A 27,341-nucleotide genomic window follows, 5' to 3' on the forward strand; every position below is an offset into this window, starting at 1 on the left:
GTGTTTCAAGGTTGGTCCAATCAGAATTTTGATTTTCTTAATGAACTCATCTTTTTAATGTAGGTACAGTACTGGCAAGTCATAGAGCAGGTACAGGGACAAAAGTAAATGGCAATTATGCTTAGCAGCATGAGGATAATCAATTTGTGTCTGAAAGATTCTCCGTCACCTCTCCCAACTATGAGGCTGATCCAATAAAAGCTACTACCTTACCTAACAGTCCTCCTTTTCTCATGTCCTTTGGACCATCACTACTCTCCCACCACTACACATACACTGGGGGCCTTCCCGGGTTCTAAAAACAGAGGAAGCTCAAACCTGCTGGAGCATGGTTGGTGTATCCCAAATTCCCTCAGCAGCTCACATGGTGTGCCATAATATCGGGCAAGAAAGAACATGAGAAGACAGAAAATAAAGTCTTAAACAGAAGGCTTTAAAGTTAACTACATCTTTATTGAATTGTGCATATTCCATTGTATAATGATCTATACCAGGTACTTTATAATGCAGTATTTCTTTTGTCCTCTCCCATGCTTAAAAAAGTATATTTATACATATATTTATATATATTTATAATATGGTAAAGCCCCCCCCCAGCCTGAAGTTGTTAGAGTTTAAACGAACCTTTTTTTTTTTTTTGGGAAAGGGCAGGGAGGGAGGGAGGGGGGGAGGCAGTTCCATTCAAAGATAAAATGTGCAATTTTCCTTTTAAAGCAGTAAACATATGAATGTATTTACAGCACTTAGCACAAGCTTGCTGCACAGACAAATCATTGTTGTAATGATATTTTCTTACATCTGCACTCCAGTATTAAAGGACACCATCAGTGGCTGCTAATGACTAGTGTAAGTCATAAAACAAACTGATGTTCCAGTCGATGTTCGTTTCCGTGGTGGTTCAATAAAAAGACTCCTAGACTTTAGTTATAACGTATATGAAACAGCAGACAGGAACCACAACCCCATTTTGTTTTCTCTTAAAACACAAACATTGTAGCACTGCAACATACTGAACTATCCACCAAGTCGGCAAAAGGCAATCTTTAGACACAGGCACAGACACAGCAAAACTGGGAAAAAGCGACATTTTTAGATGCTTTGTTTTGCTAAACTAGATTTATCCTTTTCCCGTACTAGAGAATGAAATTACCCTTGATGATTTGACTTGTGTCTAGATCATTATTAAAATACAGATATGCAACTGCACCCACTCTGGACAGCTTGAAGCCTGTCACCACTTTCAGAACACCCACCTGGGCACTGTATGCTGTCAGCTGCTTCTTCAGTCCAGCTGCACCTTAACTCCAGCCTGCTAACCCTCAAGTGCCTGTTGTAGCAACACCCGGTTTCTCTAGGTTAGGTTGGTAAGCTGTAGTTTTGGTGGGGGGGGTGGGAAATCAGCTCGTGTGGTGATAGGACTCTCCTTTGGAGAGGAGAATGCTCTAATCTGCTTTGTAAAAGACAAGTACATGGTGGTCTTAAAACACCTGGCACAAACACTGGTGCATCCACTATATAGGTTGAAATCTTACTTTTCAAGTGGAGCTTTAACATATTACCAGGAGTTTCTCATCAGTTACACTATTTACATAGAGACAATTTGCTTGTAGTTACTATTCTGCTGCACTCGTTAAGCAGTGGGGTGTTTGTGCTTCAGCACGTGTCCTGATGACTGCTCATTCTTTGCAAAACCTTTCCTCCAGTTATACAAACCCAAGAGGCAGTGAAAACCTACAGCAGCTGTTCACTACAACAGGAACAGGGCAGTCTCAGTCCCACTCAAAATCAGGCCTTGTGTGAATCGAGATGGACTGCTATTTCTATTTCCTGAAGTGGTGAGGTATTTAAATCTGCTAGGTGGAACGGAGGGTTTCCATGGTTTTATTCTTTCTTTAGACATCTCTTGTCAAAGCAGAGACTAAGATGGTGATCATCAGCTATGTAACACAAGTCCCTGCTCTCAGTAATTTTTCCATTGAGCATGTCCCATGCTTGTTCATAATGCATTGTTTGTTTGCTTGTTTTTTTTTTTTACAGAGAAGGAAGGAAGTAAAAAGTGACATGGTAGTGAAGAAGTAGAGCAAAATGTTGGCATTATAAATAAAAGGCTTAGGGAACTTTGATACCTCCCACAGGCAGAAAGGCTCTAACAACTTAAACCTGTCAAAAGGAACAGAAATCATGTTCCCCTCACTGCTTGCAACCTGTTTTCAAACATCATCCTAGTTGCAGAGAAGCAGGAAGTGGAACAACAGAGAGAGAGATTGTCCATTTCATCATCAGTTGGAGGGAAATGTCCCAATATAAAAAAGAAAACTAACATTTAAAAGTATATTTAAAAACTATTCTGCTCTAAAGTATTAGTTGTAACAGGAATGGGGCACTTTAAATAATATGAAGATTAGCTTATCATTTGAGTTTTCAAAGTAGTATTAAAAACAAACCAACCAAACATTATTGGGGTTGCTGCAGTTATTTTGACTAGCTTTTGAACTTGAATGCATACCGCTGCTGGGTTCTATAGTGAAGTAATTGAGATTTCAGGCCAATCAGCCATAGAAAAGGAAAACATCCATGCTGAATAGCTCTGAAGTCACAAAACACATACATAATGAATTGTGACAATTCAGGAGCAACAGTTATTCACATGCAAATGTGTTTAATATAGTTGGAGATGGAATGAGCCAACCCATGGAAATATTAAAGGCCAAATTCTGTAATCATTTTTAATAATCAAACCACAAAAACTCCAACTCAAATCCATTAAGCCTTTGGCTCTTACTTTTTTAAAGCAGTGACTAAGACTGTGTTCATTACATGAGTACTGATCAGATTGGTTTTGGCACTGAATACAGCATGTCTGCCTTGTAGTATTTCCTAAGCTTGAAAAGAAAATTTTGCTCTTTTGAGGCCTATGGAATTTAAATGGTTTAAATCTAATTCTGCAACAGGATGGACATCCCCAATCACCACTGAGATGAAGACCCAGATCCTGCTCTGAGGCATCTGAGTGCAGTTGTCATTTATTTCAATGGTGTTACTCTGGATGTATGAAGGAATAGTTAGTTATTAGACACATGGCTGCCATCCTCAGGACTGCACAGAAACCGCAAAGCAGTATCAGCCTCAGTGGAGAGAGAAACCATTTCGGTTCGGTAACACCACTGTCATCTGAGTCTTTGCAGTTTTTTTCAGTAACAAGCAGAACATGTTTTTTTCCTTTCCTCATCTGAGGCTGAAGGAGCACTTTCACTTCTCTTAATGGGAGAAAATAGTTTGAACCAGAACAAGACCAACACAGCAAAAAAGAAAAAAAAGGTCCTAAATGCAAAATGCTAGAACAACAGGCATACAGAACAGCTGTCAGAAGAGCATTCATTACTTACACTCTCTGAGTCCTGAAACTTAGGTGGTTTCACCTACCTTTTTCTCCTGCTGCTAATGCCCATTTTGAGTACACTAAATACAGTGGCAAGATGCTCTAAGCTTACTGACCTTGCATCTATTTAGAGTAGTCAAACGCTACCATCTCTGTCACTTGCATCAGTCTACTGAAAGGTTCATCTTTAGCAAAATGAAGCCTGATATTTCTACGGATAAAGCATATCTACAAGTAAAGCATGAGTGAGGAGCCAGAACTTGTGTTAGGGTAGTCAGTTCTCTACTTTCTTGCATGGGACATCAGCAACATGTCTGCATCCACACTGGGAGAACAGCAAACTCAGCAAAAAGCATGCAGGTTTAAAGTTAACTAGTTCAAGATGCCTGCTTCTCCATCATTAATAGAAGCATCATTTTGATCGTGCATTAAAGGCCCACGATTATAAATGGGGTCTAGGTAGTAAACTGACATTCTATGACGTTTAAACCTGGTTTTCATTCCAAAGCAACTGCAAGGTAAATCCTGGGTAAATACATTATGGGTTGAACTGCACGGCCTGTTCTGGAGCTAAAGCACTGCAGCTCAACTGCCTTTCATATTTGTTGGAAGAGCGGGCAGGGACAAAAGTGCCAGGCTGATGCTCCCAGCTTTGAGCAGTAGGTGTGGTGAGATGATTTTATAGTCACTATTTTTTTTTGGTGGCATCTCCCTTGTCATCACTGTCCGTTCTTTTCTCACTGAATGTGTGGATTTACTGTTCCAATGTGTGGGTTTTTAGAGAGTTGCTCTCTCTGCCTGGCTGCAGCTGGTAACTCCTGCATATACTCATTGCTGCTGTAAGAGGTAAATGAAATTTTGCCTCCAGTTCCTCTGCTCTTGGCTTTCAGAGAGCTTGTTTCCTTTTCTTCTCCTTTCTTACCTGCCTAGTTTCTGACAACCTACAATTGTTACTGGACTTATTCTGGTATTTTAGATGTGGCAATGAGCTTAGTGTTCAGCTTTCTCCGAAGCCATGTAAGATACCAAGCCTAACACAGAGACCTCTACAGGACCAGGGATAGTACTGTGTGTTCCTCTCCTTCCCTTCTACCTTATAACTTGCCTATTTTCTCCCTCTCAGTACCAGTGATGATCTTCCAAAAGCATTATCTAGCCAAACTGAAGTTAAGCTGAGGGCCAATCCCCTTCACCCCCAATTTGAGAGCACTGCCTTGCATGACAGTCCTGGGTTTAGCAAAGTGCTTGGTCATATCCACCACTTTCTTGTCTCAACTCAGTTTTAGGCCCTAAAGCAGCTGCAGCTCCAAGCACTTTACAGATGCTACTGACAGAACAAGCTCAAAAACAGACAGGAGTACTTGCTTCCCCAACATCATCAATGGTTTCTGATTTAAAGGAGACTGAAGAGATGTTTTGAAATACAGAAGGGTTCAGAACCTTCACCTCATAAAAACACACAGGCCAAGATGTGCAGACATCTTTAAACCCCTGACAGATCCTGCTATATAAGATATGGTCACTTTTTCCTTCTAAAACACTTTAAGAAAAAAATAGTTTTACCACCCTCAACACTGACCTCCTAGGGCCGTTATCTTCATTTTATAGGTGGCAACAAACAGAACGTCAGAGCAGGTAAGGAATATAACTGTTTGCTATCAACTGCTCTTGCGAAAGAAGCAGTCCTCTGAATGTGTTGTAGCCAGGGTTATAGATTTGGTTAAAAGTATAAATTTTGTAATTTCAGCTACACAACTGCATTCTGTTACAGTTTAAAGATGTACTTCCATATTAGAATATAATAATAAAAGTGAGCGTGTCTTTTTAATACAAATCAAAAGTAATTATGGCCAGTGCTTGCATTCTCAGATGCATTGTAAGATTTAACCCCTCTGCTTCCTGGTTCTAGAAATGAGGCAAGTTCTAGACCAGATGGAAAGAAAAAAAGTTGTACACAAGGCTCATACACTTAGGTGGCACTAAAATAAAAAGCTGGAAAACAAGTTACTGACAGGAGTCTCAGGTCCCAAAAAAGGCAGCCAGGTATGCCAACTTATTGATACATTGCAGTATTTTCTGTGAGACATGCACCTAGTTTTTGCTCCATTATGTGTACCAATTTTGGATGGAAGAATGGAAACACTAAATCCCTAAGCAAGCGTTGCCAAATGCACACGTGCTGAAAACACAGAACTGAAGGAGACTCTTAAAACAAAATTCCAACAACTTGCACTGACATGATTTGGAAAGCAAGGTACTAGTTATAAGACTCAATTATCCCTTAGCGAAGAAGTCCAGCAGTAAAACAAAGGGGAATTGTGCAAATGTAAGCAGTTGGTGCATTCATATTTCTGCAAAGATGCAATAGGCAACAGTTTGCCCCAAACTAACGAACTTACAATAGAAGGATTACTTCCTGTCCCTTCGATGACAGCTGCTCTTCCTGCTGCAAACGTGGAGTCCTTTTTTCTGCCTTCCAGCAACTGCTCAGTGGCCTGAATTAGGAGGCATAGATTGATGATGGTCCCACAGGAAATATCCGATATTTGAACTTGGTCACAGGGAAATGAGAAGAATGTTTATCTGCCTTTGAATAAACTGCATTCAAGACATTCCTCTGCCAAGTGCAGATCCCAGAGCTACTTGCATTGACTGAACAAGAGAAAGTGCCAGGGCTGACATACCAGTGGAACCATTTTGAGAAAAAGGATGAAATGACTAATGAAGCTCCCAGAGAACAGGCTCTGCATCAGCCCAGATGTATGTTGCCGATGCCTGAGAGGCTAAACCTATCACTAAAGCCAGGAAGCTAGGGTTTGCTCTTGGTGCCTGTCACTCCACTGGTAGGTATGATCCCAAGGGGCAGCATACAGTACAAGCAGCAGGAGGAACCATGTAGAAAATTACAGCACCCATCAATTGTAGCACAACTCAACACTTCAGAGACCAGCCTGCTACACTGAGCATGCTTCAACTCAATGCAAATGCTTTTAAGGACACTTTATAAGCACAAAAATAGTAGAAACAAAAACTTTGTGAACAATTTGAAAGATACAAAAAAAGTGCCTTTTCATAGCAGTGCTTTAAAATGCACACAATGGTATATTCTTATTGCTCAAATAAACACATCTGAAATATTAAAACAATTTCCAGGAGACACTTGAGGTGCTGAAACAGGTTTTAAAAAAATCATATGAAACAGAGACAGCACCGCTCATTTTCTTTTCATGATGCACTTTAAGACCAGATAAGTAAATATAGTGTTTTGTGAACTTTCCTTTTCAGCACAACTTTTTCCTATTCATAAATTATTCACAAAGACTCTCACTTTCTTATTTGGATGTTTTAAAAACATTTTATAAAAAAAAATTGGGGAAGGGGAAGGACACTGTCATGCTCCTTATTTAAATAGTTTCATAGTTTCTACAAGCCTGAATCAGAAGCAGCATCTCTGATCTCTTAGTTTCTGTCTTACATACCCGTGATATTGTAGGATTTCTTGCAATTCTGGGGGGCTCCTTTCCTAGTTTTTTTTTAGTTCAGGAAAAAAAATTCTAACTGCTTATTTTGAAGAAGGGTGGGGGAGGGGAGTAAAAAACTTGCCATCCCAGTTTTGACAGTGTCCCTATAGTGAACATCAGGGAGGGTCACACGAATGAGCATGTTAAGGTACAGCGCAAATATTGGCATTATTTTACAGATTTTTATACTAACCCTGTACTGTACATGCATGATACACAAGACCACTTAAGCTAACTACAACATTACCACAACAATCGATACTTGGGTAAGACTTGCACAATCAAACTACTGGATTACAAGAAAAAAAATTCTATTTTTTTTTTTAATCTTGTGACTGTAATCAGTAGCACATAAATAAACAACCTGAACACAATAGTCTCTTTCCTTCTAATACAGCCCCCATGGATCTAATTACATTATTAGCAAATTTCTGACTTCAATATTGTATATTTTTCAGTCATCTTCCTTGACTTCCGGAAGTGCAATTTGTTACTTAATAGGCGTATTCATTGACTGCAGTCTCAGAAGGACAATGAAAACAGGATGCCAACTATTCTGTCTTGAACTGAAATTACCGTTTCCCCGCATTTCTTCTGTGAAGAAAGCTTCCAGCTATCTGTCAGTGCATGACAAACCAGGCTTTCTTTACAGGTCTTCAGCTGTTTTTGTTAACATAGTACATCTTACCAGGCATGGATAAAGTGAATCTGGATACTGTGTATGCATGAGCAAGAGCAAACGCCTGTACAGAAACATACCTGTATTTTCAGTAAAAGATGCACATGCACACTGATGATGCATCGCACAACACATCACCCTCATTAAGCCTTTGGTGACTGGCATCAGAACCTCCCAATGCCACAAAATAAAGAACAGTGGATTAACTTGCAGGCGCTTCAGGCAGCTTTTAAAAGGGCTTAATGTATCATTTGTCTTTATCCGTAAAAATAAACTACCAGGGCTATTATGCAATTAGAAAGAATTCTGGATTCAAATAATATACATTTCTCCCACTTACAGCATAGGTAAAGAACACAGTATTTTGGAGTTGTAAATGGTTTTTAAGTATCTGGAGGGGGAGGCTCTTTTTAGTGTAAATATATTTCACTCCAGCCCATTTTGAGTTTGCTTAAAATGTACTCATTTTCAGTAGTATTATGACCAGAACGTTTTGGTACATTGTGTCTGTATTTTTCAGCCAATTGACAATATACAGATATTGTCGGACTGCTTCAGTTCTGTACCATTTACCCGTCACAAACTGCCAAAAGATGCTCTGCTGATTTAAAGTGCCCCCTATATCTTGATCTTAAAATTACATAGACCAAATCCTAATAATTGCATGACCAAAACAATAAATACAGATCCACAAAAACATTCTGGTTATCTTCTATCATTGCAAAGAAATATATCAATATATTATATACCTAAATTTATTATACATGCACAAATATGTCTCACATGGACAGACACTACAAAAATTTTATCTTTCTTTTTTCTTAAATGCAGAAAAAAAGTAAGAAAAGGGTTTTTTTTTTTGTTTTGTGGGGTTTTTTTTGGTCCAATCCATATGAAGGATAAATGAATCTGTAAGGGATCAGACAATAACCCTCCACCCCCACCCTACAAATAACCAAGCCCAAACCCTCAAATTTTTTGGACTAGTTGTGAAAAGGAATGTCTACAGTTACCCTCAGCTATAGTTGGCGACCATCACAAGAGTCACGCACGCTCTCTCTCAACTCAAAAGGTATCTGACTGCCAATAGCAGAACTGACTGCTGTGGTCACTGAAAATGCAGTTCCCTACAGACTACCAGTCTCTCGACAGCTTGGTGTTCTGATCCCTTTTCGGGGGAGCAGGAGGTGGCCCCCTCCGTAATGTTGCATAGCCGGATATATGACTGCCTCCGTAGTGACTAGGCTTCTGCTGGTCAGCAAGCAGTTCAGGTGGGGGCGGGGGCAATACCATGTCATCCATTGTGGCAGTTGGCTCTGTTCTGGAGATTCGGGAAGAGGAGAGGGAGCCATGCCGAGTGATGGACTTTCGTTGCAGAGTCCTGTTTAGGTCTGCCAGGAAGCCAGGCTGAACACTAAGGCCAGACTTGGGCGAGGTGGGCACTTGAGGACTGGCTATCACTTGCGGCTCCCCAATATCTGCCTGCGTAAGCCGAGTGCTGTCGTTCCGCTTGGGCCGCGTGGGTGGCGGGGCTTTCTTCACAGATGATTTAGACCACGGCTGAGGCTGGGGATTGACAACAGCAACTTTTGGAGATGTACTACCTGAAAACACAGCTGGGATCTCTACCGGTGGGAAAGGAAGATCGATTTCAGGTGGAGGTGGTGGAAAGTCTGAATCCGACGGAGGAGAGGGGAACTCTACTACAGGGTCCTTCCCAGACACTCCTACACCTGACACAGCTTTTGCTGTGAGGCCTCCTTGCTGAAGGACAATTGGCAGATTTACCCCAGAAAGATTGAGCTTTCCTGGCTTTGGAGGAGCTGCAGGAGGCGGCAGAGACTCTTTGGAAGGAGATCCCGAAGGCTCTGGTGGGTGTGCAAATTTGCTGACAAGGCTGTCCACTGATGGTCTCTTGGATTCGTGGTATTCGGCTGAGCTGGCAGATTTGATGCTGGAGTTGCGCTGGGGTGTTGGAGGTGGTTTCTTCCCTCCGGGACTCGAAGTCTTGCTGGTCTTTTTGACTGGAGACCCCGTCTTGCTTGGGGTGGGAGAAGCTGCAGAGGTAGCTGGGGGAGGTGGTGGGGGAAATACTAAGCTGCTCTCTGGTGGAGGAGGAGGGAAATCAGGAGAGGGAGCAGAGGCAGGTTGCCATTTTGGCTTTGCTTTCACTGCTGGGGGGGACTGTGGAGCCACACTTAGTGGGAGAGGCTTTAAAGGTGGGGGGTCTGAAGCTGGTGGGGTTGGGGGAGGTGGGAACTGACTGGCTATCTGCTTCACAACAGAAGGCACAGGAGACTGAGGGGATGGCGGAGGTTTAACAGAGAAACTCTGCTGTTTTGGCAAGGTGGGTGGGGGGGTGGGCCCCAGTGGTGCGGGTGAAGGTGGAGGAACCTGGGAGGATGTAAAACTAGGCTGCTTTTTCAATGCAGGAGGCAGGGGACTGGGTGCAGGTGGTGTGATGTGCGCCACCCCCGGCGATGCAGCTTTAGCACCAGTCTGCATGGGAATAGCAGTAATGATGGGCTTTGGAGGGGCCTGCGGAGGTGGTGGGGCAGGCACAGGGGGTGGAGGAGGAGGAGGTGGAGAAGCAGCGGCAGTCTGAGTAACATTTGGTTGTACCTGATGTATTTTGAGAGGGGGTGGGGATGGGATGAACTGTGGCACTGATGGGGGGCAGGGCACTGGTTTTAGCTGCGCCATAGCCGACCCAGGGGTCGGAGGTGGTGGGGGCGGGGGAGGAGGTGGAACAACTCCATTGGGGGGCACCAGCATCTGGGGCTTTCCCAGTGGTGGGGGAGGAAGCGGCATTTGCTGCATCATGGAGGGTGGTTTTGAGAGGGAGCTGGAGAGCTGAGAGGCGTTCTGCAGCCGTGTGATAGTGCTGTACTTGACAAACATCGTGGCTGCTGAACCAGCCGAGGGTGCAGACTGACTGGGAAGTGGTGGTGGGGGCGGAGGTGGGGGAGGTGGGGGGGGAGGGGGTGGCGGAGGGGGTGGTGGGAGGGGTGGAGATGGCTGGGAAGCTGTATATGGGGCAACTGCTTTTGGTTGCGGGGACACAGGAGGTGCAAGTGAAGTGAAGGGCCGGCTCACAGACTCCATTCTGGCCTATAAGAAGGGGGTTTAAAGAGAGAGAGAGAGAGAGAGAGGGAGAGAGAGAGAGAGAGAGAAAGAGATTACAAAGTCAGGTTCTGAACGTGCCTGTCACTGGAAAAGTAAGCAGCAGACTGCAACATGCAGGAAGAGGCAGCACAAGGAAACACTGGATGTTGGTAGAGAGCACTCACTGCAGGTTGACGGAGTGATGAGGACAGAGAGGAAAGGTTTACATAGCTGTGTGCCTGGACAACAGAAAAAGGATTTGACTTCAAGTTTTCTGAGCTGGTGACAGATACAACACTTGATTGCCACTGCAGTTGGCATGCAAGAGGGACAGGATGGGAGCATGAGCCAGCATGATCCATGATCCATGACAAAGTGGAATCTTAGTTCATGGGACTCCAGCTGGGTATACATGATCCCCATACAGATCTCTTTGCAGGCCTGGCCATTAGCAAGGAAGGCGGCAGGGTAGATAGGCACCTTTTGAAACTAAACTAAATAGGAAGGAAGCCATGCCCACCATGAGATGGTGGACATTTATTCCCTTCTGTCAGACTCAGGTTGGACCATAAACGGCTACGAGTGAAGGCTCTGGTTTTGTTAGCGCTCGTCATGGTGTTGCTAACACTTCGAAAACATTCTGAAATATTACTGATATACTTTCACCCTGCATGCATTGACATTGAGAAACGCACAAGAAATAGGAGAATTTTATGGAAAACACCCCAAAAGATTCTTGGAGAAAAATCAGCTGGGCATGCAATAATGTAACACAGAGAAAGCAAAAGCAAGCCAAAGAGAAAAAAGGTGAGTTGAGACAAGGAAGAATGGAGGAAACACTGCATTCTACAAACAGCAGAGCCTATTCACTGGGTTTGCTTCCATACATTAGCAATAAAGTGTCTTCTTTTAAACTGTGCCCTGAATTTACCTTCAGGATTAAAGAACAGAATTTCATGTAGCTAGCACTCCACCCTCCTTATACCATAGTCCTGCTTGAAGCCAAGCAATGTGTTCCATGATGATGTATGTAATTCAACATGAGGCCAGGAAAGCAGCTAACTAACTAGCAAGGATTGTTTAGTTACTAAACCCTTTATTTGATAAGGTCTTGCAGACATATTTAACTAGGTAAAATTTCATTTGCACTATATAAAGGTTTTCATATCAATTGGTTGTAGGGGCGAGAATATGGATAGCACTACATCAGTTCTACATATAAACAAAGCCTGAACCAAAGAGATAGATTTATGAGTGTGGGATGTACCCGTACTTGTTAAATCAGACTGATAAGGCAAGAAATCTGACAAAACTCCATATAGAAATCAACAGGTTTTTCAAAAAAAAGGTTATGCTCTCTTATAGGGGTTAGTCTGTAAGATTTTTGTTATATAAATCACACAAGTGAATGTGTTTAAAAATCCCTGACCTTAAGCCTGCCCTGTACAAGGCACCACGGGTGTGCTGACCTTAGCTGTGCTGGACTTCACATTTGACACCTGAGACAATGAAGCAACAGGAGAAACACAAAGCAACGTAAAACAGAGAGAGGGAGACGTAAGAATTAACAAGCAGTCATCCCAGCACGATAGGATCTGTGGAGATTATGAGATAAAAAAATCCATGAGCTAGTTTAGTCTGTCCCCACTTCACTTTGCAACCTGAAGCACTATTACTACATTTGCTTCAAATATACTGTCAGAGGGCAAACTTTTCATAAAAGATTTAACTAGATGAACATGGTTTTTAGATGCATATAAAGCATGCAGCATTTAGCTTCACACTGATTATAAAAACAAGTGCTATTTTTTTTATTTTTTTTTTTTACAACAGGAATAACATACCTGAAATAATTAAAAGAAGTTAAGGAACAAGTTAAACGTGTGCTCAGTGATGGCTGGTTTAGTAAAGATCCAAAAGACTTATCTGGTTGTACTTTTTTTCTTATTGTAAAATGGCCAAACTACATAAAATGCCACAATTTGCAGCATTTAATTTCCAGTGATGTGGTGCATCTTCAGAAATATTTATGAATAACATGTGTGAGGTTTCTATGCAGAGAACAACCACTACTGTGTAGGTCATGTTTACAATAGTGGCACTGTTTTTAAAATTGTTTTGATTTGAAGAATTCCTTGGTGTACTTGGAGGTGGGAAACATGTAATGCTGACGAGATACAAAAACAGGTCCGCTATTCCATAATATAGACAGATGCAGACCTTTATGAATGTGCATGGACTGAAATGTTTCAAATGCCTTTGAAAGCTTTCAAAGGGCCATCGGTACAAGCATATATGCCCTTTGAAACGTTCCAAAAATAGCTGAAGTGCTCCAAAACAATACCTATTGAAAAGAGGTTTATAGATTCATAGGTGTGGTGTCGGAAGGGACCTAAGTAGACCATCAAGTCCGACCCCCTGCTCCGGGCAGGAGAGAATACTGGGCTCATATGACCCCAGCTAGGTAATTGTCAAGCCTCCTCTTAAAGACCTCCAAAGGTAGAAGCCAGTGCCACGTCCCTTGGAAGCTGGTTCCAGATCCTAGGTGTTTGCAGTGTTTCAGTCCCTGTTATGGGTATGTAGGAACAGGAAGACTCACAGGTCTTCCAGAGTCCCACAGAGCTCCACTCTCCCCCCTCAACGTGGGGAAGGGAAGAAGAGCAGAGAGGAAGGCAGTCTGCAGGCTGTGTCAGACCACTTCCTGGTCCTGGCACTCAGGTACTCAACTATACCACTACTTCCAGGGTTTTTTGCTCCAGCCCACTTTACCTCTCCTCTCCACTGAGTGAGAAAGAAGAGAGGTTGAAAGGATTGGGGCTGGACACGCAGAATCCTAGCAGTGAAGAGACAGGGAGCCCCTGCTGCCCCTATTCACTTGACCTTCCTACTGCCTCCTGCATGCAGCCAAGGCAATTTTAAGATGTTCCAGTATGCCACGGGCCATACATATGCCTCCCTAGCTGAAACTTTTTTTTTTTTTTAAAGTGTTTCCAAGTGCACTTCACTTCGAAATTCAGTTGCTTTTATTAACACCCAAAGTTATCTTTCTTGGGGACTCTCCAAGATCATCTTTGCTCACTGATCCTTTTATTATTCACAATCTTAACCCTGCATTATGATTCTCCTTCCACGCAGGGGTTACAATCCCTATGAAGCTTCTCAGCATCTGGTCTGAAAAACTGAAAGGTATTTACCAACCAGTAAGAGGCCTCTTTCCACATTAGTATTCATGGCCCAATGAAAGAGAGCCTAAACTAGTATTGGCACTGACTCTACTCTGTACTACAACTGCCTGTCAAGCCAGCCCAAGCTTTTCACCTTGTTTAGTTCCCTTTAAAACCAGTGAACATACTGCATGGACACTACAATGAACATTACAGTAAACTCAGAAGGCAACGCTTGAGTCTAAACTTTCTGTTATCAGCCCAGAGAAATCTCTCATAGTCACTGCAACAGAAACTGCCTTTTGACACTATTTCAGTAACTTATTTTTATGTAGCTTAGTATGTTTCAGTATCCCCATAATTCAGTGAGCTCGTGTCCTACACTAGTCTCTGAGCCCAATAATACAATAAACATATACTGTTGCATTTATAGTCACGATGGTTGAGATTAAAATTGTAAATCAGTCCTTGAGTTCTAACCCCTCAAACTCAGTTTTTTTAAAATATACATTTTTGAGTTAAAACTTGATATTTCACAAATCCAAAGGTGAAGTCTTTGGAAAGATGTAGGGCAATCTATTCACACATTTCTCTACCACATGCCTTTTCCTTATTAAAAAATATGTTTTTTCTTCTTGCCTATAAAGTAATTCAAATTTCTAGTTTATAAAACCGGTCTGCACATGGGTAGCCCTCAATAAAGACCAGTCTGAAAATGTTATTAAAAAAAAGCTTTAATTAGATAGAGTACAAATTCTTAGGTTTTTAGTTGAGCAATTTCCAGTAGCACCACGGAGGTGTAAAAATAAAGCAACCCAAACCCACAATACCAAATTTCAGCTCCCCTCCCTTCATAAACACGCCATGAGAATTACAAGAAAAAGAAGTTACTGGTGCAGTAGAAAAATTCTGAGTTTTAAACAAAAAAAAATTCAGGAAATGATTGTTACAGTTCTTATAACAATATTCTCTCACCCATGTCACATGGGCTGTACAAATTAAAGTTTTCAAAAGCGCATGAACTTTTGCACATGCCCAGTACCTGAGAAGATTAAGTCTAGGTACATACAGATATCCATTAGGGGTGTGCAAAACTGGCTATATTTGATTCAGATTCAGCCTGAATTGGGGACAGTGATTCAATTTGTTGATTCGGATCACTATCCACAATTTGATTCAGCCGAATCTTCAACCTGAAGATTTGACGCTGATTTGGAGAATCAGCAATTCAGCCATAGACACAGCTTTAAATGTTTTTTCTACATACCTCAAGGTACCAGGTGCAGCTCGTGAACGCTGCGATGCTGGGGCAGATGGAGCGTCCCACAGAAGCGCAAGGGTGCTCCCGCCCCTCCGTGTGCTTGGTGGCGAACTGGAAAGTGGACCAGAAGTACATCTGGTCCACTTCTGGGTACAGTGGGGAGTGGGTGGGGGGCACCCCCACTCCTCCTCAGTTTGGCAGTCAGACATGGGGGGACCCCAGGTGTCCCCCAGGCCCCTTGCTGAGCCAGGGGAGTGTTGGGGGGTGGGCCCCAGCATGCTCCCCAGGTGGACCGGAAGGGCTTCTGGTCTACTTTCAGGTCTGCTGCTGTGTGCGCTGGGGAGCCCCTCTTGCTTCTGTGGGATGGTCCATCCGCCCCAACACTGATGGGTCACCTGGTACCTTGAGGTATGTAGAAAAAAACATTTAAAGCTGTGTCTATGTCCAAATCGCCAAATCTTTCCGAATCAATTGGAGGGTTCCAATTCAATTCGGAGAGATTAAAGGGTCTCCTGATTCAATTTGGAGATTTGGTCACTGAATCGGGCTGGATCTCCACCAAATTGAATCAGGGACAGAAGCTTCACACAGCCCTAATATACATATCTATCCCAGTTATCTACTCATATGCAGCCTATAACATTCTCTCTCCCAGGAAAAAATCTCTTGGGAGTGACTTAACCCTGGTTGCAGGTTATTTTTCTCCTGGAATGGCCATTTTTACTCTCGGAGAAAAAGCCTGAACACTGACCTGCACACTTGTAGTTTCTCCTGGGAGAGCAGCAACTCTCCGAAGAGAAACTAAATGTCTGTATGAGGCCTCACATGTACTATGTTTGGGCCACTGTATGTACAACTTATCATCATGTTTATATTAAAAACCTAAAAGGCAAAGCTCTAGATATCCCAGATAAATATTATTAATAAATTATGAGAACATAAAAGTATGTGCAAGTTAACACTGCTAAGAGAACTGTAATTTTGTTGCACAGCTTCAGTGTATTTGAAAATAGTGTTACACTATATATTCTGCACAAGTCAAATCACCATGCTGGAAGGCAGAATGATTTGTTTGCTAGAATTTAAGATACAATCATGCTTTAAACTTTGCTTCCTTTTCTTAACTAAATTCAGCATCCATTAGAGATGCAAGACTGGTAGTAGTACAGAGACATACACCCTAGGCTTTTCTCATAACATTCTACCAACATATCTGAGCTGAATTAGTTAATTTAGTGTTTGTGCCCAATTCAAGAATCTGGGTACCTGCTGAAACTGCCAACAAAGGCAGTCAGGTTGACATTTCTGTCATGTGTACAACAGTTCACAAGGAACTGCACCAAAAAATTATTCTACAATGGACAGGTACAAATTTTGGTTACTCACCAAACCACAAAAGACCTGAGTTTGGCAAACAAGAGCTATAAATCTTTTTATATAACAAGAGACATCAGCTTTCCTCTTACTTCCAAGTGCCATATGACTTTCATATTTTACATCTTGTCTACAGATTCTATCATTTCCCACTTACATTTCTATAGAACAAAGAAAAGAATCTACTGAAACCTGGTCTAGTAATGCTTCCAACATGCTTGCACATCTGTGCACCCCTGGTTCCAACTGTTCACATCTTTACAATGGAAAGATGCAATTAGCTGATAGAGTAAAAAGCTCTTACTAAAATAATTTTATTTAGCTTGTTGGCAGTTAAGTGGTTTTACTTGGTTTTTATCAAATGCTACTTAATGGAATTCTGATAACATATAGAAATAGCAAGGTGAATTCTTAGTTACCATGAAGAAATCTAGAAAGCTGGAAAAAAATTATAATGCACTATGTTAAGAATGCAGAGAAAAATGAGAAGAAATCCCATTAAAGATACAGATGTAAAAGAAGTGTTACTGTCTTATGTGTTTTGTGGCAGTGTTTGTTCTGAAACTAAAGTCTTCGTGTTACCTTGCTGGACTCTTCTAGCTGAGTTCCTCTCTTCCAGGCTTCGGAAAACATAGAACTGACAATACTCTGGGAACGCACATGTCCAGTTGGTTGGGTGTCAGAAACTCCACTGTCAGATTGATTAGAGTGATTCGACTGAGATTCTGTTTAAAAGAAAGTTAAGAAATTGTGTGTATTATTTCTGTCAAAATTAAGTAAGTCGATGTGTTTGTAACGCAGCTTTTTGAGTGACATTTTGTTGGGTACAGAAGTGACAGACTAATAACATGTTTTAGCAAATATGATATCTCAAAGGACATTATTGCCATTAAGTACACAAAACAACCTTAGTTCTTGAGAAAGAGACATTGAAAGATTGCTGGCCTGAAAACCCCCAAACCAGCATAACCTGATAATTAATCAAATCTGAAATTCTCAAAATAGTAGTGTCTCAAATAATCTGTGATATCTTCCCTGTTCTCCAGCCTTACAGAAGCTTCTACTCAAGCCCAGCTATGCTGTGAATTCACAAAATGTGCACCTTGATTTAAGAGATTCAGCAGATTCATAGTTTCCACATCAGACAGAACTACTGTAATGTTTCAGACGGACTTCTGGCATAACCAGTCAACGCATTTATTTTTGTTTGAACTATATATCTCTTTCAGAAAAACACTGAATCATGACTTAAAATCTGCCCGTGATGGAGAATCTGCCATTAATCCTGGAAAGCCATTCCAGCGTTTAAGTGCACTCACTGTTGAAAATCTGCATCTTATTTCTAATCTGTACTTGTTTTGCTTTGACTTGTAGATGCCATCTCCTGTCATATCTTTGTCTTATAGATTGAAGAGCCCATTATCAGAGCTTAGTTCTTCATGTAGGTATTTAGAGACTTATTAAGTTACCCATTAACCGTCTTTGTTAATAAACTGTGCAGATTGAGTGCCTAGAGTTTTTGATTTTAAAACATTTTCTGATATAATCATTCTTACAGTCCTTGAAACTTTTCCTGAGTTGTGGATATATCTTTGCAATGTTCTGTCCACAATGTACATCATAGTTCTGTAACTAATGTTGTCACAGAACTATGCTTCAGATTACTCCTCTGCAAGTTAAAAAAGCATTTGTAACAGCTGTATATTCATTTGAAAATGTGGTTATTGTGCCTCCACTTCAGTTTTTAACTACTTTTTGCCTTTAAAATAGTCTCTATACTAAACTGAGGTCAGTGGGAACAGATTTCTGTACCCAGGCAGACCTTGTTACAGGGCTGGGATTTAAGTTTAGATACAAACAAATTGTGGAATTTCTGCTTTAGAACAGAGATTACTTTCCAATTATTTATTTTACTCACTTCATCCCACCAAACCAGTTAGTTTAAAAAGCTTCATCCCACCGCTGAGACATGAATCTTGAATCCTCTTTCCCAAATGGTGAGGACAAAGGTAACAACAGGTATCGGAAAGGAAATGACGCTCGCTCTCTGTTTTCAGGTTTTGAAAAATTCTTTTTGGCAAAAGTACTTTATCTGACTGACAGAGCCTACCCAAAGGACTGAGGACTGCAATAGATTGTGTTTTGAGATTAAATACCAATCTGAAATACCTGAGACTATGCAGAAATAACGATTTGCATTCTCTAGCTTCTAACTGAGATCCCCAAGCAGTTTTAAAAGAAAAGGGCATCAACAAGTCTTTCCAGTATAGGTTAGGTTATATTTACCTGGTAAACTGGAAGAGCTGGAGCCTGACTTGATGCTAGAGCTAGACAGAGATGTCCAATCATACGCTGATTCGGTCCTCTTCAGTGCTTCCTGATAGTTCACATACAGTTGCTTCCCATACTAAACAAAAAAGAAGAGGAACACGATATAATTTTTTAGATTGCGCCCTTTTCAGCTGGTTGATTTATATTCCAGGTTTCTGTAGCCCACAAGGATGTTATAGTCAGAGGAAATGCGCTACATGTAGTTGATGGATTTAAACATCTTATCTCAGAAACCACAGATGATGGAAGGACTGGAAAAGAACTGACAAGAAGGTTGCAGCTTGTAAGGAACTTCAACAGAAGCTTAAAGGGTTGGTGTGACACAAAAACTAGGCCACGGGGAGCAAAGATCTGATGCTAAACAGTATGTTTTCTAATGAGGAACTCAGGAAGTATTAAATGCAGTGGAAGCTTCATTCTTGCTTTTTTGTTTTTTTTTGAAAAAACAGTGACTTTTTTTCCCTTTTATTGCTAAACTACCAGGAGAGCTGGATACAACCTGGTTATCCGGGGGGTGGGTGGGAAGGGTGTTAAATCAGAGAAACATGCAAGAAAATTGCATAATTAACTCAGCGAGACAAGCTGCTCATCCTAGATAACCACCTCTTAAACTACTAAATCCACTTTCCTTATAAATGTTTTTCCCAAGTCCATATAGGAGTTGATCCAAAATGAGTCAGCATGGTTAAAACCCAGCAGTGATTTCACAAGCCTATTAGAACTTCCCTGTGCAATCAGACAGCAGGACAACACGGATTAAAGGTTTGAAAAATCTGTATGTGCATAAGCACCTAAAATTGCAAGTCTGGTAAGGAAAGGAACATACCACTGTCAGGCTTTTAAAAAGCAGTAATATACAAGACAGTCTGAAACTTTTGTGCAGCTTCAAATTCAAAATGATTAAAAAAGGGAAAATTAGAATATAAAACATTTTGCTAGACAATTAATTAAATTTTGTTTCAAATGAATCATAATTTTGACTCCAGCCTTCTTATTCTTCTCTCCACTAACTCATCATCTGTCCCAATAAATCAACAATATATGTGCAACACTATTACAAGCAATGAAGTGCAACAATGAAAGAAGAAAAATGGTTCAATAGTAGTTACCTTGGCAATACGAATGCCATTAATCCATTGGTGTAGAGTTCTGACATCATCACAGCAGAGATACTTGATATATTGGGATTTTTTCTGGATCTGAGGATGCTATGGGAAGAATACTTAGTCTTAATCTGATCAATTTTACTCCCAGGAAAAACAAGCAAGGAGTTTCACAACTCAAATATACAAGTACTACTGGGTTCAACAAATGAGTGGGCTTATTCAAAAGGTTCATTATCTGAGATTGTTACTTTCAAATCTAATGAAAAACTGCATCAGAAAATGCAAATAAAACCATTTTTTTATTTGGTTCCCAGTCAAGACATTCTAATTGTTGAAACACAGAGTAACTGATGTTTCAAGGTGGGATATTCACTTTGATTTCTGAACTCCTTTCAGTGTTCCACTAGTAACAGAAGGAAAAAAATACTATTTTATACTGAAGCTTAAAACATAGAGGCTGTCTGCCTGATCTCCTTTACAGGTTTGCAATGCTACAAAAAGGCTAATCTTACAGTATTATGGTATAAAAGATCTTCTGCCTCCTTAGGCTCTTGGGAGACTATCATACTCTGAGCAGTACAATAGTTCAGAAAACTCCCACTTTCTATAAACATTTTTTATAATGTAAGTAGTGTGATACAGGAGGGGTAGAGAGTGACCTACCACGCAGTGAAAGATAAAGGATTTATCACTACCACATGATTATCTACCAACACCAACACTGCTAAGGTAGAAGGCTAATACTTGAACTTTTTAGCTTGCCAAAACCATAACTGGGAAAAGCAAACCCATATTAGCCTTTTCCATCTCTGTATTTCTTGACTGTTCAACACAATTACTTAAGTTAACTTTTAAGTAAATGCACCAGAAATTTAAAGTAAGCTATATCTGGAACAGAATATTGGATAGCTAAAAATACTTATTTGCCCTCCCTCCCCCATCTAAAAGAGAGAACACAGCACTTTTTAACGTATTTAGAAAACAATACTCTAAAGTTTAGTTTGGAACATAAACAATTCAAATAAGAAATGTATATTTGTTTTTCAAATCTGGATGTTGGAAACCACTATGGCTGGATAACATGGTTTTTTCCTTGTCCATTTTGTAGAAGTTATTTATCTCTCAGTTGTTGGGTAGCAACGAACAATATTACTAACCCCTTCATCAGGGAAGGGTTCAGTGATACCGAGACTTGCTGAAAGAGGAAAAGGTACCTCCCTTTTTTCTGAAGGTTACTTTACGTATAATGTCCAAGATATTTCTTTTCAGAGCACATGTTCACACTACGTTTTCCACTTAACATGGTCGTAAGTCTGACATTTCACAAGCACTCCAAATTTACCAAATATATATATCTATCCCTACAACCCTAAGGAGCAGTTCAACATGAGCACAAGGTCAGCTGTATCATTAATAATCTTGTTTTTCACTTGTTCTTACTGTCAATGCCTTTAAAGTATCTGGAGTACAGGGAAAAATGCAACCCTGCTTGTAACTGTGGAAAGAAAGCGACTTGGACGTGGGTATATAGCAAATTAATGGAAGCCATGAGGACAGAGCTCATGAGTGTATATTCCCAGCTAATGACTGCTGCTTGTAATCTTAAAAAATGCTTTAGCTCATTTTTTCTAAAATTATAAACACACCTAAAGGAAGACCCTCCCCCCGCAATCTAACCTCATGACCACATCTACACAGCAGCATGCCGTGGATGGGCACGTGCTGCACCCCAAGGGTCCCCTCAGGCTCTGCAGCACCCCCCTCCCCCCCCGGCACCTCAGAGACCACCACCCAGATGGAGCCCCTGGCTTTTGGCTGTGGGGGCTGCCTGTCCCTTTTTCAGCCTCTGGGGCCGGGGAGCATGGCTACCTTCCCTTGTGGGGTCTGCTCTCTACTGGGGTCTCTGGCGCACCAGCTGGAGGAGCTCCAGGACACAGTCCAGACACTGCGTGCCATCAGGGACTACGAGCAGGAGACTGACTCCTACTGCCAGGCCCTTTTCCTCCGGGAGCCAGAGGGTAGACCACGGTCTCCCTCCAGGAAAAGGGAGGACTCCAGGGCCTCCCATTCTGTCCAGTCATGGGCATGGACCAAGGTGGTCAAGGGTCTTAAGGCCCACCGCACCAAGGCCCCTGCCCCGCTGGAGCTTAACAAGAGGTATGAACCTCCTGCAGCCCCAGCAGAGCCTGCTGAGTTGCCAGCTCCTGCAGGGAAAACAGGCCCAACTGCAGCTACCGCCCCGTTCTCCCCAAGACAAAATGTAAATTGTTTGTTGTGAGAGACTCCATCCTGAGGGGGACTGAGGGGGTAATCTGCTGCCCTGACCCCTTAGCTCGGGAACTCTGCTGCTTCCCAGGGGCCCGCATCTGAGATACTGCAGAGAAGATCCCTATGCTCCTCCAGCCCACTATCCCATGCTCATTCATGTGGGCACCAATGACACGGCTCAGACCACTCCCAGACGGGTCACGAGGTGCTACAGGGATTTGGGAGTGGGGGTAAAGGGTCTGGGGGCACAGGTGGTGTTCTCTTCGATCCTCCCAGTCTCAGGGTATGGGTTGAGGAAGGAGAGGAGGATCCAGGTAGTGAACCAAAGACTCCAGTGCTGGTGTCATCGGGAAGGCTTTGGCTTCCATGACCACAGCCCACTCTGTGGCAAGAGAGGCAGCGAGTTGCTGGGAAAAGATGGCCTCCACCTCTCTTCCCTGGGGAGGAGGCTCTTCTCAGCCAGACTGGCTGACCTGCTCCACCGGGCTTTAAACTAAGCCCACGGGGTGGACTACTGCCACTGCTGGCCCGCTGAGCAACCCTTGCAAAGCCAGTGGGCCTAGGCACTTAAGGGAGCCCACCCCTGCCCCAGCCCTGGTACAATCTGTGGGCAAGGCAAGAACCCCCAAGGGGACACTTGCCCTGCCTGTACACAAATGCCAGGAGCTTGGAGAATAAGCAGGAGGCACTTGTCCTCCTGCTTAATGCAAAAAATTACAATGTCATAGGGATAACGGGGACCTGGTGGGACTCCACCTATGACTGGACCACGGGTATAGATGGCTATACCCTGTACAGGAGGGATTGAGTAGATAAAAGGGGTGGGGGTGTAGCTCTCTATGTTAAGGAAATCTACACAAGCTGCAAGCTGATGTTGGTGACCAGGGTGGATGACTGGAGACCTTGTGGGTTAAAATCCGTGGGGAACATGGCACAGGGGACACAACAGTGGGAGTCTACTACAGACCTCCCACCCAAAGTCAAGAGCTTGACCAGGAGTTCGCCTGGGAACTGGCTGAGGCCGCATGCTCCAGGACCATGGTTGTCATGGATGACTTCTATTACCTGGACATCTCGTGGGAGGAACACTCAGCAAAACACGAGTGGTCACAAAGCTTCCTATCGTGCATGGACAACCTCTACCTGACTCAAGAAGTCTACGGGCCAACAAGAGGTAAAGTGCTGCTTGACCTGATACTGGCTACTGGGTGTAGTAGTAGATTTGGTCAGGCTTCTGGCCTGCTTGACTAGGAAAACAGACAAAAACCAGAAAAGCTGATACTGCTTATTTCAGTTGCATGTTCTGAGATAAGGAATCCTGGATGCCTTATTACCCTGAGGACATATGTTTCATTTAAGTAAACTGCCTGCACGTTTGTTTTGGTTTCTACAAGGTTGTATTTTTTTTTCTCTCTTTATCTGTCTTAAGTATAAATATGCTTGAAAACTTAGAGAGCAGGAGGATTCCTTTGAAACAGACAAGTGGGTGATTCCCCTTGCTGTCTGGAATTCTCCCTGTGATCACCGTATAACCCTAATTAAAGAAAAGCTGGCTCTGTCAGTTCTGATTCAACCACAACGCGAAGTTTAATTTCTTCCACATGGGGATGACCTAATTGGCGACCGAGTAATCGATGGGAAGCTGGGTGACAACAACCACAAGCTGATCACCTTCACCATCCACCATAAATTTGGCAAGTCAGTCAGCAACCCGGAAGTCCTTGACTTCAGAAAAGCCAACTCTGTCAAGCTCAGGAGGCTCATCAGTGAGGCCCTAAGGGACCATGACCCCAGGGGCAGGGGAGTTCAGGATGAGGGGTTGCTCCTCAAGGGAGCGACCCTCAATGCACAAGCTAATTCTATTCCATCTCACAGGAAAGGCAGCAAGAGGGCACAGCAGCCCCCCTGGCTCTCCAGGGATCTAGCAGACCTCCTGAGGCTAAAAAGAAAGGCCTACAAAGGATGGAGGATGGGATTCACCTCCAAGGAGGAATATTCTGCACTGGGCCGGTTCTGCATGGAGCAAACGAGGAAAGCCAAGGCTGCAACTGAACTCCAACTAGCTTTGAGCATCAAAGACAATAAAAAGTCCCTTTTCAGATATGTGGGGAGCTGGAGGAAAAGCAAGGGCAACATTGGACCCCTGCTGAACCTGATGGGACAACTGATGCCCAGGAAAAAGCCAACTTATTAAATGGGTACTTTGCGTCAGTCTTTCATCAGTCCCATGGGATGCCCATGCCTGCCACGGGACAGGGAGGTCCAGGTGAGGGTGATCCCCTGCCCTCCATAAATGTTGACCTTGTGAAGGAACACCTTGAAGTCAGCTGGCCCTGACAATCTACACCCCAGGGTACTCAATGAGCTGGCGAGCATCATAGCCCAGCCTCTGGCACGGATCTTTGAAATCTCCTGGCACTCTGGTATAGTGCCCGAAGATTGGAAGAAGGCCAACGTGGTGCTTATCTTCAAGAAAGGGAGGAAAGTGGATCTGGCTAACTATAGGCCCATTAGCCTGACTTCTATCCGGGGGAAGATCTTAGAAAAGTTTATTAAAGAGGCCATCCTTAACAGACTGGCCGACACCAACATCCTAAGGGATAGCCACCACGGGTTTATTGTGGGTAGGTCTTGCTTAACCAATCTCATTTCCTTCTATGACCAGGTGACCTATCACCTGGACAAGGGAGATGAGATTGATGTCATATATCTTGACTTCAAAAAAGCCTTTGATCCGGTATCCCATGATCACCTCTTGGCGAAACTAGCCAACTGTGGCCTTGGGTCCACCATGATCCATTGGCTGGGAAATTGGCTTCGTGGTCGGACCCAGAGGGTTGTAATTGATGGCAGTCACTCATCGTGGTGCCCTGTGACCAGTGGGGTCCCTCAAGGCTCTGTCCTTGGACCCATATTGTTCAACATCTTCATTAATGATGTGGACATTGGAGTCAGGAGTGGACTAGCCAAGTTCGCCGATGACACCAAACTTTGGGACAAAGCATCCACACCTGAGGACAGGCGGGTGATCCAGGCTGACCTGGACAGGCTCAGCAAATGGGAGGACGAGAACCTGATGGTGTTTAACACCGAAAAATGCAAGGTTCTCCACATTAGGAAGAAAAACCTGCAGCATCCTAATCGGCTCAGCAGTGCTACGCTGGCAAATGCTACAGAAGAAAGAGACTTGTGGGTCATCACTGACCACAAGATGAACATGAGCCTGCAATGCGATGCTGCGGCTAGTGAAGCGACCAAAATGCTGGCTTGCATCCATAGATGCTTCTCAAGCAAATCCTGGGATGTCATTCTCCCCTTGTACTCGGCCTTGGTGAGGCTGCAGCTAGAGTACTGCGTCCAGTTTTGGGCTCCACAATTCAAAAAGGATGTGGAGAAACTTGAGAGAGTGCACAGAAGAGCCACGTGCATGATCAGAAGTCAGGAAAACAGACCTTACAATGACAGGCTGAGAGCCATGGGGCTCTTTAGCCTGGAAAACCACAGGCTCAGGGGTGATCTGATGGCCACCTATAAGTTTATCGGGGTGACCACCAGGATCTGGGGGAACATTTGTTCACCAGAGCGCCCCAAGGGATGACGAGGTCGAACAGTCATAAACTACTGAGAGACCATTTCAGGCTGGACATAAGGAAGAATTTCTTTACTGTCCGAGCCTCCAAGGTCTGGAACAGTCTGCCATCGGAGATGGTTCAAGCACCTACATTGAACACCGTCAAGAGCAAATAGGTTGCTTATCTTGTTGGGATCCTATGACCCCAGCTGACTTCCTGCCCTTTGGGTGGGGGGCTGGACTCAATGATCTTCCGAGGTCCCTTCCAGCCCTAATGTCTATGAAATATCTTCATTAATGATGTGGACAGTGGAGTCAGGAGTGGACTGGCCAAGTTTGCCGATGACACCAAACTTTGGGGCAAAGCATCTACATCAGAAGACAGGTGAGTGGATCCAGGCTGACCTAGACAGGCTCAGCAAATGGGCAGATGAAAACCTGATGGTGTTTAACACCGAAAAAATGCAAGGTTCTCCACCTCGAGAGGAAAAGCCTGCAGCATGCTTATAAGCTTGGCAGTGCTACGCTGGCTAGCACTACCGCAGAAGGAGACTTGGGGGTCACGATTCACCACAAGATGAACATGAGCCTGCAATGCGATGCTGCGGCTAGTAAAGCGACCAAAACCCTGGCTTGAATCCATAGATGCTTCTCAAGCAAATCCCGGGGCGTCATTCTCCCCTTGTACTCGGCCTTAGTGAGGCTGAAGCTGGAGTACTGCGTCCAGTTTTGGGCTCCACAATTCAAAAAGGATATGGAGAAGCTTGAGAGAGTGCAGAGAAGAGCCATGCGCATGATCAGAGGTCAGGAAAACAGACCTTACAACGACAAGCTGAGAGCCATGGGGCTCTTTAGCCTGGGAAAGCGCAGGCTCAGGGGCGATCTGATGGCCACCTATAAATTTATCGGGGTGACCACCAGGATCTGAGGGAACTTTTGTTCACCGGAGCGCCCCAAGGGATGATGAGGTTGAGTAGTCATAAACTACTGCAAGACCGTTTCAGGCTGTGTGACATAAGGAAGAATTTCTTTACTGTCCGAGCCCCCAGGCTCTGGAACAGCCTGCCACTGGAGGTGGTTCAAGCACCTACATTGAACACCTTCAAGAGCAAATTGGATGCTTATCCTGCTGGGATCGTATGACCCCTGCTGATTTCCTGCCATTCAGGTGGGGGGCTGGACTGGATGATCTTCTGAGGTCCCTTCCAGCCCTAATGTCTATGATATCTATGAAATGTGAGTGTACAGTATCCATTTGTTAAAAAATTCTTTCTGAAAAAAATCTTGGGCAGTTGGGAGTTAATTTCCAACTTTGTTAATACTAGTGGTATAAACTGAGCATCTATAAATAAACTATACTCTTCAATTTGCTAAAACCTGACTTAAACAAAAGACATCTTTGTGAGAGAGAAAGCTCAGTGTCATTTTAAATCTCCTGTTAAACTGCCTGGTGACATACCACCACTACATTTTATTTTACACCTTCAACACTGTGCTAAATAGTCAAGTAACCATATCACAAGTCCCTACTTGAAAAGAACACATATTAAAATTTGAGTTCTTAAAATTTGAGAACATGGGT

At 43.1% G+C, this 27,341-nt stretch overlaps 1 protein-coding gene across 4 annotated transcripts in view; it reads right to left on the minus strand.

Moving 5' to 3' along the window:
- Window positions 1–432: 432 nt before the first annotated feature.
- The window catches only part of RAPH1 (Ras association (RalGDS/AF-6) and pleckstrin homology domains 1), a 177,532-nt gene continuing 150,623 nt past the window's right edge, over window positions 433–27,341 (minus strand). For all 4 annotated transcript variants that reach the window (XM_090044782.1, XM_090044784.1, XM_090044783.1 and 1 more), the window contains 4 exons: window positions 19,924–20,022; window positions 18,770–18,890; window positions 17,066–17,208; window positions 433–10,690 (listed from right to left, as the gene is read on the minus strand). In XM_090044782.1, coding sequence (XP_089900908.1) covers window positions 8,714–10,690; window positions 17,066–17,208; window positions 18,770–18,890; window positions 19,924–20,022 — 2,340 coding nt within the window. In that variant the 3' untranslated portion in view covers window positions 433–8,713. The remainder of the gene's footprint in view (window positions 10,691–17,065; window positions 17,209–18,769; window positions 18,891–19,923; window positions 20,023–27,341) is intronic.

Source organism: Crocodylus siamensis, chromosome 4 (genome assembly GCF_052110815.1).
Source record: "Crocodylus siamensis isolate JL-2025a chromosome 4, ASM5211081v1, whole genome shotgun sequence".
Taxonomy (NCBI): domain Eukaryota; kingdom Metazoa; phylum Chordata; order Crocodylia; family Crocodylidae; genus Crocodylus; species Crocodylus siamensis.